Genomic DNA, 13367 nt, shown 5'->3' with positions numbered 1-13367 from the left:
TTGCATATAGGGTTATCATTACCATCTTTCTAAATTCCATATATATGTGTTAGTATACTGTATTGGTCTTTATCTTTCTGGCTTACTTCACTCTGTATAATGGGCTCCAGTTTCATCCATCTCATTAGAACTAATTCAAATGAATTCTTTTTAATGGCTGAGTAATATTCCATGGTGTACATGTACCACATGCCATTTCTTAATGTCTCTACTCCACACTCCAAAAACCATCTCTTAATTTCTTTGAAGTGAGTATCATGCAAAACATGATCACACTGCTCACAACTAAAATTTACATAAAGGGAAGGCATTGTTGGGGAGTGAGACAGAGAAGAGGGATCAGAGAAGAGACAAACAGAAAGTGAAGTTTGTCTCTTTTAAGACAAAACAAGTCCAACCAACCACTGACCTGATGCCATGGCTTAGAATGCAGCATTTTTATTGTAAAAGTCCACATATTAGGCAGTTCCCTTTGTGAAAAGGTTTTCATATACATAGACTGGGAGCAGCTGATAATTAAGAATTAGATTATATATAATATATATTTATGTTGCCAATACTATGCACACATTGGAAAGCTAGCTTTTTTTCTTGAATGTCCCTGTTAATGGAATACATTTCAAGTTGACAATAATAACATGTTTCTTGTCATCGAAAATTTGCCAACAACTCTCCCAGAGTCAACATTTAATATGTTAACAATTCAAAACAAGAAAATAATTCTATTTACACCTGTTTGAGGTTATATACTACAGCACTGATACAGTAAAGGTTTGTAAATTTGGCAGCTATATGTATTTCAAGATTCATCCAGATGACCTGATGACTTTACATGGTTTTCTATTAACAATAATACTTTCTCTTCTTTTCTACTCTTTGTAGATTATCTGTAGCTATGATTGAATTCTGACTTAAAGAAATGATTGCCAAAAGGCAGAACTAATGAAGGATGCTATTTTAGAAAAATAGGAATTCAGGATGGATACATGAAAATGGAGCTCACCTCATCAAGTGTGAAGCCTGGGATAGCCACTTCATGTGAGTGCAGGATGGTCACATGAGGACACAGTCATAGGCTTGACTTCCTTGTAAGTCTTTCAGGTTTCTTTAATTTTGTAAATGTAAACTTCAGTACATGTTGCTTTCCACAGAGCAAGGAATACTACATTTGAACACCAGTCAGGTATGACTCCTGCTGTGCCTGTCTTATGTCCTCGGTGAAAAAGTGGATGGGTCAGGACTGACTCACCCCCAGACCTGGAACCATACTACACAGATTCTAATTATGCCCTAGTAGACTCATTTCTGTACAGAAACATAGGATGTAAATATTGTTCTAAAAGGAATATGGTCTTTGCCTACAGAAAATGTGTAATAATGAACAAAAATAGTCAAAGTTCTTTGGATCCTTCTGTTTACTTCTACAAGATCAAATAGCACTGGGTAATAATGCCTGTATGAAAAGATGAATCACTGGTTCCAGACCAGTTCAGAAAGCTTTACCAGAGGCATCTAAAGCCAGTTCACTTCAAACCACACTCACTGGCACCAGCTGTGTGCCAAGCACTCCACACGGTGCTAAGAACCCAAAGAAGAAATTACAAGGATTCTGCCCACAAGGCACTCACAGTCACTAGAAGCAGATCTTGAGCGTAAGTTCTGTGATGACCTATTACCCTAAAAAGAAGAAAAAGTAGCAAGCACGTACATTTATTTACTTTATACTCTATGAAATTGGGCATATTTCAAGGTGGCAAATGTCAATTATCCATTCTGTATTTTACTTAGTGTTGTAATACGTCTTACAAGGAAAGAAAAAAACACAAAAAACAAGATGTTTGAATCTTCATGCGAGGGAGAAGATTCCTCTCTCCTGTTCCAAATCCAAACCCATATAATTACATTCATGAATCATTTAGAGCCCAAAGACACAGAATAAAAAACAATATGATGTTAACTTCAGTCCACTTGTTTCAGCTCTAGAGAGATGCATGCATTAAACTTGAAGCATTCTATGTTACTGAAATATTTACATCATTGTACATGTGATGTGGAGGAAATTTCCTTCATATCTTGGAATGGAGATATAATAGATTTCTAGTCTAGGTTCCTATATTTAAAGCAGGTTGTGATTTTTCTCAAATTAGGGAGATATCTTTTAGGGATCAAATTTACCACAACTTGATCCCAGAACAGAGGGTACACTTTTGGGTCTTTTGCATCTAGTTGTATTTTGAATTCAGGAAGGATACCACCATTGTAAATAATAATGGCTTTCATGATTGCAATTGTTGTAGCTGAAAGAAAAACTTGTTTGTTTCAATTTTCTTGCTCTAATTTCACTTTGCCTTGCAGGTTTTGAGACATGGCAAGCATTACACTTCAAATTACACTTACCATAGGAGAGCTGGGTGCAAACAATATGACATGAATACAGTTTACCAGGTGGGACACAGAAACAAAGTCACAGCATGGTAAACTACACAGGGGATCATGTAAGTAGACTCAGAAAGGACATCTTCTCTTCGTGAGATTTAGTGAGTAAGACCCACATCAGTAACACCCATACCTCTTCACAGGTAAAGGTAGGAGACCCAATAAACCAGATTGAACAAGCAGAAGGCAGTGGGGAAGAAGATCCGCGCATAGGAGTCCATCTTGGCAATACGGATATGTATCCTCCCGTGTCTCCAAGCTCCTGTTCGGCAATCTTCAAAACAGCAGAAAAAACTGGCACAGTCCTTGCCATCCAGACACTCATACCCGTATTCTTCGTCTCTCTCTTGAAGGTGTGTGGCATTGTTCATTTGAATGGTTGCTGACCGTGGGCGGATGTCAATGGTAGGGGCCTAAGATGGAGTAGGGAAGGAGAGGGATCAGAGTTAGTTTTACCTGATAAATCCCAGACCGTGTCTCCACAATGTCCCCAGTGTGCGAATGATGAATCTGAAAATGAGTACTCAGGGAATTGCTATGACATCATGATCTACAATGGTGAAATTGAACTTAGAAGGATAGCAGTTGCAGATTTCAAATTTTGAGCTTAAGCAGTGCAGCTGAAAATAATACCACCAAGCTAATAAGCTATAGCAAGAAGATTGAACACCAAAAGAACTCAAAGTTTGAAGATTTAAATCAAACAACTACATGGAATCTTATTCTAGTAAATATTAGATGTGAGGTTGGTTACATGAAGGCATTTAATGGTGTTGTGTGTGAGTAGGACAGAGAAATAAAAATGAGTCAACTGTGAAATCAAATTTTGTGTACATGCTTATCTATATAGGCAAATAGTAAACCCCATTACACTGAGCAAATGTGTTAAATGCTTTTAACAGAAAATGTTAAGCTATATATAAATACAGAAGCTTCCTGAGTTTATATCACAATGGTATGGCTTACACTTTAAAGTAATATAGTACTTTGCCAAACATCACCCTTTAGAAGCTTCAGAATGTCAGCAATATTAAACTACATGTGAGTGAAATTTTTTAAATGTTACCAGCTGTCAAACTCTCTTAAAGATTTGAGAAGAAATTAGTACCAATTAATTAAATGATAATCTTTGCTACTGCACCAATTAAAAAATTGCTAGAAAACTCAATTTATTTAATGTTAATTTGGTAAGTTAGTTTTAGGAATGATATAAATACAAACCCTATTGTCTTTGAATCAGCTATCAGAAAGTTCAGCTGAGAATAGAAATCTCATTGAATATTGTATGATAGTGCCAAAAGGCCCCTGAATAACCCTGGAAGGAAGGGATGGGTGTTTTAATTTAAAACATTTCAAAGACAGCATCATTTTTATAGAACCAACAGGTAGAGTTCAGGCCAATGGAAATTATTATATGTAGTTATTGAAAAACAATCCTTTTTTGAATTAGGACTTACAGAATTAAATTTTAGGAAATAAATGGAACTTGGTAGGTACAACCAGTGAAACTGGATTCCATTTTTATCTGCAAAGGAGGGTAAGTCTTGGCTTTGATATTTAATGAGGCCCATTTCAGTAATGACAGCTCATAGAGCTTAGAGATTTTTAATCTCATATTAGGTCAAAACCTCTGAATTAATGTAGGGTTTCTGAATGAACTCTAAAATTCTAAAGAACTTTCTCCATCTTAAATGTGTTATCTCTAGTAGAATGCTTAAATGTCTATTCATAAAAAATAAATAAAACACCATGTAAGCATTAATAGTTAAATCCAGCAGTTGCATGCAGTGAATTTCCATTCCATAAACATTATACCTTGAAGGAAAACATCCGAAGAAGCTTTGGGTTTGTAGACAGAAAAGAGAATCGCATTTTTTTTTAATTAAAAGAAGGAAAAAAGGGGAAAAAAAAAAGAGACAAAATAAGATAAATTAAAAATACATTTTGAAAACATAGCAAGTGAAATGAACTGAAATTATAAACACAGAAGGACAGTTTTGAGCTTGGGATAAAGTATATGCCTAAAGCTGGAAAATGAAATTTTGGAGATTCCTAGTGAAATCTTTGATAAATTAATCTACAATGATCTAACTGCAAAACTCAGTCCTGCCCACTTGTAAGGAAGCTTTGCTGCCTATTTCCCCTGTATAGGACTGCTGGTTTTATTTTCTGATTACCATTAAGGAGGCCTTAACTAGGAGAGTCTTGACATAATGAGCCCAAGAACATATTAAATGGAAAAGTGAAATTTTAGCTTCTCAGTCACAACTTAGACTCTAGCTAGTTCTGATAAATCATCTAATTGGCTTAAAAGGGAAATATGCATAGAGTTCTTGGGTAATTTCATCTTTGTAGTTTCTTCCAATTCCCTTTCTCCTCTGTCACGTTTTCTCTTTCTGCCATCCTCAGGACCAGGACCTTGGTCTAAGGAATCCAAGTGTTTCTATCTCTGCAACAAAATCCACTCTGCAGTAGAAAGGGCCAAAGGGCTTTTGTCCACTGTCAGTCCTCACTCCCTTGTTACTACTGGCAGGTAATAATGCTGCATGGCGACAGAATCATCTTTTGGGGGGAAAATGAAATGGCAAGTGAAGAAAGGGGAGGGAACAAAAAACAACACAACAAGGAAAATAAACTAAGGATAGAAAAGATGCAAAGGGAAAGAGAGGCCATACAGAAAAAGAAGGGGCTGCATAAAGTGTAGTGACTGTTTGGGAAATTGAAGATAAGCATTTATTTTGCATAATCATTGAGAATAATGATGCATCTTTCTTTACCTGTTATACTGTTTTACAGTCAAATAACATGTGCCATTTGTCAAATTTCACCTGGCTTTCTGAAGATGCATCAGGATTCAGGCTAGAATCAGTGGTTATAATTCAGCTCCCCAAAGCCCATGGGTCAGAAAGCTAGCCACTGGCATGGCCCTCAGCCCTTAGAGCAGAAGACCAGGAAAGGCTGTAAATACAGGAGGGTGGGTGAGTTCCTTTGCCCCATTTTTGGAAAGAAATGGACCTTAACTTTCATCAGGCCTCCTGTGAACCAAACACTGGATTTAAGTGGTCAAATGGGTAGCTACATGCTCTTTTCAGCATCCATAATAGAAAACAGTTACTTTAGGCTTTTATAAATGTGCTTCTTCAACTCTGTTTAAAGTTTGGTGGCAAGGTGAAATCATCTTACCTGTTTCCAAATCACTGAACTCAATCCAGTTTGGTAACTATATAAATCATCAACATCAGCCATCATCATCAATTATAAATGCCAGGTACTATTTAATGTCTTTTACATCCATTACCACATTTATTTCTCACAGCAGCTTCATAAGATATATATAAAATAATACTCATTTATATATGAGAACATGATAACACAGGAAGGCTAAATATATATATTTTGAGTATAAAACCAACAGAAGTCCTCTGGCAATGCACACACACACACACACACACACACACACACACACTCTAAATGATTTGCAAAAGTATGGTGATCCCTAAAACTTTAAGAACCTATGGCTTCCTGTTGGAAAGCACTGGATGAAGGACTTAAAACATCAGTAATTTTAAAATATTATAGTTAAGATTCAGACAGCTGAAAGTCAGTGAAACCTAAAACAACAGCTACTAAAAGATGAATGCAGTTTCCTGTCATGGTTATTCTCCCAGTGAAATGAAGAGAGCTACAGTCTGCCTCAGTGAATCAGGTCTCTCCTGAGTTACTAATGAATCCTGGTAGCCTGGCCAAACTCACAGATGCCATCTTCACCTTGGGGCCCAGAGTGTGGATAACCCACAGATAGACCGAGCAAGGCCAAACCAAAACAAAACCAGATGATCTTTCTGCATAAAAATGTCAAGAGGCCCAATGAGAAATGATACATACAGGGTTTTTCTTCTTTTTGTCTTTGTCCTTGCTTGGTTTCCGGTTGCTGACGAAATAATGCAGAGTGCCATACTCCACCAAAGCAGAGAAGACAAAGATGAAGCAGACAGATACGAAGAGGTCCATCGCTGTGACGTAGGAGACCTTGGGAAGAGACTTGCGGGCAATGGTGCTGAGGGTAGTCATTGTGAGGACGGTGGTGATTCCTGGGGGAGGCAGGGTGAAACAGACCCCGTGAGCACGTCGGCACACTGGATCACTGTCTCACTGGTGAGACTAAACGTGTTTTGTGGCTGCTGAGGAGTGGCCTCAGTTCTGGGAAGGGAGACTTGACTGGAATTCACTCCCACTGTTCACAGACATGTACCTCCTGCCTACCATGTGTCATCTACCGTATGTGCTGAGAAATGTGCTACGAATGTGCTGACTTTGTGCTGAGAAATAAAATAGACAAGGCCTCTGCCCCTATGTCCCCTTATGTATGCCCATATGTATTTCAGTGAGAGACACCCCACCATGAATCAAGGAAACAGAGAGACGTACAGTGACAGATTATGGTGTGCACCGCACACAAGGACAGGAGCAGTGACAGCCTGGGTGGAAGGCCTGTTGGAGGAGGTGATATTTAAGGTGAAGCTTAGAAAATTAGAAGAAACCAACCTTCTGGCTATTAACACTAAAGTAGCAAAGAGCTGGACACAACTGAGCGACTGGGCTGAACTGACTGAATTAATTAAAGAGAGGTTCTGAGGAAGTGAAACCTGATCTGCTTTTGAATTTTTAGAATACCTGGGATGGGTGGCCAAGTCACAGTGATGCTAGGTAAATAGAACTTATCTAGTTAAGTTATGCAGAGCCTGCCCTGGAGTTTGCATTCTATTCAAAGTGTAAGGAGAAGCCCTCTAAAGGTATTAAATAGAGGAGGTACTTCATGTGTGACTGACATGTTTTGATGTATAAATTCTTTAGAGACTATTATATGATGAAAATAGGCATTTCAGAAGTGATATAACTAATATTTACTGAAAATATCCTTGTGCCAGGCACTATGATAAGTATTTTATGTGCATTCTCTCTTTGAATCTTTACAGCAGATATTTTCATTTTGATTTTATAGTTGAGGAAAAGGAAGCCAAAAGACAAGCTCTGTGTCAGACAGTAAAGTAGCAGAAAGATGTGAGCACAGAAGTTAAATGTCCGATTTCAAAACACTCCTTTTTCCCACTGTAGAACAGTGCCCAAGAAAAATAGTTTTCCCCAATAATTATTTAACAACAAAGTTAAGACAACCTATATGTATTCACAGGTGTGTTATTTATAACAAAGGCAACATGGATTCAGTATCTGAATAGGTTCTAGCTCCAGTTATAGTAACTCAATTCACTTCAGTATTCTAGGTTTCAGTTTCTGCATCTGTTTGACTATCTTTTTGAAGACCCATCCATTTCTTATCATGCTATGATTTTAATTCAACATTTTTTATCATGACTGGATGCAACTTTTCTGTACTCCAAAAATGGTCTTCCCAAGCCTTTACCCTCTATAGCCTTGTGACTTAACATTTTTGTTGGAGGCAGGGGAGAGGGGAAGTTTCTGATATCTAATACTGTGTGTTAATTCTATTACTTGGACCAAGATACTTCTAGGAGACAGTCAATGTCTCTGCCTCAAAACAGCAGTGCTGGGAAACTCAGGAGGAATCAGACACAAGAAATTTGAGGAGCAGGGGAAGGAAGCTACAGAGATTAAGAACAGTATCACCATACAGGAAAAGAGAAATAGGATTTTCTTCTCTCTTTACAACATGGGTACAGAATGCTCCAAAGATGGTTAAGGGGAGCCAGCCACTCTTGAAGAAAGGTTAAGCAAAGAAGGACATTGACTTTTCTCTTCCTAATTGCTCAGGTTTTCTTCAGAGCCATTTTGAAGAGTTTAGGTATGTTCTGCAGACACTTAGCTTAGTATCAGGTTTCTCTGATACACTGTGCGTCCCTGGTGGCTCAGACGGCAAAGCGTCTGCCTGCAATGCGGGAGGACCCGGGTTCAATCCCTGGGTTGGGAAGATCTCCTGGAGAAGGAAATGGCAACCCATTCCAGTATTCTTGCTTGGAAAATCCCATATACGGAGAAGCCTGGTAGGCTACATTTCATGGGGTAGCAAAGAGTCGGACCCGACTGAGCAACTTCACTTTCACTTTCTTTCATGAAATTCTAGAGAAGGGAAGGGTCATTGTTGGTTAAAAGAACTTCACAGAAAGAAGTAGCCTTAATAGAGGCCCTCCACAAGGAAACTGTAGTCATAAAGACTGAGGCCTCTCTCGTGTTCCATCATTAGCGATTATGGAGTAATGCATCTCTCTGTCTAGTCTACATACTTTGTGACAACAGACAAAACATGGATCTTGATGTCCATTGTAACCCCATAGTGAATATAGAGCTAGGACTTAATATCTGTTGAATAAATAAAACAATTGAAGAATAGTGAAATACATGAAAGATCAAAGAGACTCAACCTACATATGAAAATAGGAATCCATATTGATGATTTGGGAGGATCATTTTAGTTGTACATAACAGTAGCTAACATTTAAGAATCTCTTCGTTTGACCAGGTACTATGTCAAGCATATATATAATAATCCCAGAAAACCCACAAAAACAGGTAATAAGCACTGTTATCCTTCTTTTTGCAAGTGAAAAACAAAAACAAAACTGAGCACATAAAGAGTAAACCAGTTAAGAGATAGAGAGAACCTACAAGCCCAGCAAGTCTGACTTTAAATGCAATGCTCTAAACCATATTGTTGTATTTCCTCTCTACAAATAGGTCCATAATGTGCAGGATGAAGTACCACATTCTTAGGAGCTATTAGGGATTTAGCTATCCCAAATCCCTAATTTGGGATATGATGTGGATCTGTGAATCTTACATGTTGTCATGATGGAAACATAAGAGTGGTCTAGCTTCTCAAGTACAAACTGGGGATGGTAGTGACTGCATAAGGTGTTCATGAAGATTAAATTAAATCATGAACATAGAGTGACAATTCCTAGTAAAGTCTCAATAAATATAAGGTGTTGTTATCATTTACTTTAGAGAAGAAAGATCTGCTTCTCAAAGTAAAAAAGCTTCACTTAGGTTGTCTATGTATTAATTCACATAGAAGTTCTTGATTATATCTAATCATAGCTGATATTTTTGTGGGATAATTTCAAAAATTAATTGGCACTTTTGGTCTTCACTTCACTCAGGCCTCAAACCACAAATGACCTATGAGAAGTGAAAATGTCAGTATTCATTGCAGATATCATGGATAAGTTCACTTAAGAAAATTTGGCATGTCTAATATTAGGCTACATGGAAGTTCATCACAGGCATGTAAGAGAAGAATCTTGAAAAGTTCCTTCAAGATATTTCCAGGTCTGCTTGGAGCCACAGAGAACAGTGAAGAACAGACAAGTAGCAATTCTAACTGATTTACCAGCAACAAGAGAGCTTAATGTGTTTTGTTTGATGTGGTTTTTAAGTCCAGTTTTGCTAAGCAAAGAAACTAGATTTCTTTTACTTGAGATAGATGAAAAATATCCTTCAGTCTTGGAATGAAGTAAGCTCTTTAGGCATGTTGCTTACCTCATATAACTTGGGTGAAAAATGCCAAGAGGTATTTTCCTTGTTTAATCCATCATCCTTATACCATGATTAAACCTCACCAGCTGCCACCTGTGTACTAAACTATACTCAAGTGTTATAACCTACAAAATGACCTCGAATGTTGTGATCTGCACTTAGAAAGCAGTCACTCTCTTAGCCACGTGGATATATTTATCTCACTCATCAAACACAGTGGCTCTCTGTTTTGTGGCAATAAACTTTTTTAAGTTCACAGGCATTGATGGTCATCTGGTTCAACTCTTGATTGTAAACATTGGAAAAGGTAATTGGACTCAATGATCTAGGTCAGTGTTCCTAAACCCCCAAACCTGATCACACCTTAGAATGACCTGAGGAATTTTTTTTTTAATCCTAAATTCCACCCCACCCCCACCCTACCATGTGCTTTCAAGAAATTAAATTAAGCATATCCTGGAGTTGGACAAAGGCAGTTGTACTTCTGAAGGCCCTCTATTGATTTAAATACACAGCTGAACTTAAGAAGCAGTGATCTAGAGACCTGAGATTGCAAAGCTAAAGTGGAGAAACTGGCTTAGCTCACCGCCCCACCTTCTCCCACAAGTGGCCCTTCAACAGGGCCTCACACCCAGAGCCAATCTAGGTCTCATCAGCCACGGCACACATCTGCTGTCTGCTGGCAGTGGCCTTGTGAGTGCCATTTAACCTTACGGCACCTCTGCTTCCTTAGCTCTAAAAATGTGATAATAACCTTTATTTCCATTACAACTTCTACATGCAGTTATTCTAAAGAGTAGGAAAAGCATGAGGACCACAGTGAGGATGACTGGCTATGAGTAAGAGGGGCACCTACCTGCTCTTGGCTCTGTCCCTCCTTCCTCAGCCTACTCACCTTCCTTCCTTCTCCCGCTATGGTCTTTTGCCGGTGAGCACTCACTGAACAAGTGGTTGGAAATGAGCTAGTACTAAAGCCTTAGGAGAGTTTTTAACCAGCAGGAATCTAGACTTCAAGAGAAGAGATTGATTTGAAATCTTTCCCTTAAGATACTTTTGGGATAGGTAGATTGGAATGCATCAGAGTGCTTGTTCCACCACTCATAAATGCATACATTACTTGAGTAATCACAGAGGTACCTGCTGTGGATCAGGCACTGTCCTGGGAGTGAAGACGACATTGATACCCTGATGTGACAGACACAGAAAGCAAGTAATGTGGTGCATTCTACTCACGATGACAAGTAATCGTCCTAAAGAGTAGCAACATATTTTGGGTTTGTCTTAGCATGTAGCATTAGACAAGATATTATAATTGTTAAATACAGCCTGTAACATAAAGTACTGCCTGTAACAGAAAAAATCAAAATAACCTTATTTTGAAACAGATGGGAGACTAAATTTGGTTTGGAGAAGAACAAATATGCAAATGATGTCTTTTTTTCCCAGTAATCATTGCTGCTGTCAGTTTTAATAACCTGGTGCAGATCACTTTGCCAGAAAATGACTATAATTGCTAGTATTTCTGAGGCCCTACTATGTTTTGTGCTCTTTTCATGGAGTACCTTATTTAACCTAATATAAACCCCAACAATTAGATACAGGAAATGATACTTCACATGTGAGTAAAATGTGGTTTGTAAAGACTAAAGGATGTATCTAAGGCCATACCGTGTATGAGGGTTGAAATCCATCTGTTGGACTTCAAAATCCAAGCTCTTAACTATTACATGATACTGCCTCTAGCCAAAGAGTAGACAGAAAATGTGGTCCTAGTTGTCACACAGATGAGGAAAGAGGATAGCAGCCTCATAATTCATTCTTCAATAGTTTTAGTTAAGTCTTTAGGAAATATTATGTAGCATGAGAATTCTATTCATGGACCTAGCCTCCAGTGTTCCTGTGAGTCTGTGGCTTTGTAATAATCTTTGACTTCTATTCCTTATGTGAGGAAAACGATGTGAAACGCCAAGACAGGTATCACCGACAAGAGATTGAGCAAATAATCCTTCATAGGTAATTTTATTTTATCCAAAATAATCTTTTCAACAGCTCTTCTATAAAGAGCCAGTTATGTATGTGTATGCCTTCAAATGTCATCACTATAATGATGCATGTTGAAATTAATCAGTAGCGAGTGGTGTGCTAGTACATGTGTAACAATTGATTCCCTAGGAAAAAGGTGCCCCTTATTTTTGTGTTTATCTATTTCCATGTGTTAATATTTGTACCTTGGTTGATTTCAAGCTACCAAACTGGCATCACTGAACACAGTGTTGGGAAAGGATAAATACAACCAATTCTAATGGGTATACAACTGCCCAGAGACCAAAACAAACAAAAAATCTCATATTTTTATCCCCCGTTAATTTATTTAAAAGCTTACTAGACCTTGAGGTCTAGTAGTGAAGATCCCCTGGAAAAGGGAATGGCAATCCACTCCAGCATTCTTGCCTGGAGAAACCCCTAAACAGAGGAGCCTGGCAGGTTACAGTCCATGGGGTCACAAAGAGTTGGACATGACTGAGCAACTAACATTTTGAAAGCAAGGAGAGAATTTAGCAAATGTGCTAGTTTTAAATAAATGGCATTTCTATGTAATTACTAACTTAATTAAAAGCAAATCAACTTAGAAGGGGGAATAAAGATGAGTGTTGTTCAGTACTTACCTTGGGACACTACAACATAAGAACTGTCTCTCACCTAAAGAAGTTCTGGCTGGAACGGCATCCTTATTGATCCAGAAAGATACCCAGGATAGGACAACAATGAGTGTGCAGGGGATGTAGGTCTGGATGGTGAAGTAGCCCATTCTTCTGCTCAGGTCAAAATAGACAGTCATGACCACATAATCCCCTGGAAGAGAACAAAGATGGACCATGAAGACCCTTAACAAAACTAGAAAGCATCTGAAAATAAGTTGTCTATCATCAATCTCATGTGCACTTGAAAGTTTTAATCCACTTGCATTAAGAACAAAAACAACAAAAAGCAAAACCCAGCCTGTATTCACTGCTGTATTTAAAATGGATAACCAATATGGTCCTATTGTACAGCACTGGAACTTTGCTCAATCTGATGTGGCAGCCTGGATGGGAGGGGAGTTTGGGGAAAAATAGATACATGTATACATGTGACTGAGTCTCTTCCTTGTTCACCTGAAACTATCACAACATTATTAATCGGCTGTACCCCAATACAAAATAAAAAGTTATAAAAAATACCCAACTTGTACTGAATTCTGATGCTTTAAGAAGCAACGTGACTACTAGATGAAAGGAAATATCTTTGAGCATACTGTTTGTATTTTCTTCTTTCGGGTGATTTTTAATTTTGCCCTCACTGCCTACCAATGCACACAATGTAAAGGTTTTTAATTTGGGGCAGAGGTAGGGGAATCTTTGTTTTTACCCTGTGCCTCT

The 13367-nt window shown here is 38.1% G+C and overlaps 1 protein-coding gene across 3 annotated transcripts in view; it reads right to left on the bottom strand.

Moving 5' to 3' along the window:
- Positions 1-422: 422 nt before the first annotated feature.
- GABRG2 (gamma-aminobutyric acid type A receptor subunit gamma2) overlaps positions 423-13367 on the bottom strand; it is a 119291-nt gene continuing 106346 nt past the window's right edge. For 2 of the 3 annotated variants that reach the window (XM_070465739.1, XM_020901371.2), the window contains exons 7-10: positions 12649-12801; positions 6322-6527; positions 4252-4275; positions 423-2849 (exon numbers count right to left, since the gene is read on the bottom strand). In XM_070465739.1, coding sequence (XP_070321840.1) covers positions 2574-2849; positions 4252-4275; positions 6322-6527; positions 12649-12801 — 659 coding nt within the window. In that variant the 3' untranslated portion in view covers positions 423-2573. The remainder of the gene's footprint in view (positions 2850-4251; positions 4276-6321; positions 6528-12648; positions 12802-13367) is intronic. The other variant, XM_020901380.2, reaches the window with a different exon arrangement.

The sequence above is a fragment of the Odocoileus virginianus genome, chromosome 3, assembly GCF_023699985.2.
Source record: "Odocoileus virginianus isolate 20LAN1187 ecotype Illinois chromosome 3, Ovbor_1.2, whole genome shotgun sequence".
In the NCBI taxonomy this organism is placed as follows: domain Eukaryota; kingdom Metazoa; phylum Chordata; class Mammalia; order Artiodactyla; family Cervidae; genus Odocoileus; species Odocoileus virginianus.
The sequence above is the reverse complement of the archived record's forward strand: the minus strand, read 5'-3'. Positions and strand labels throughout refer to the sequence as shown.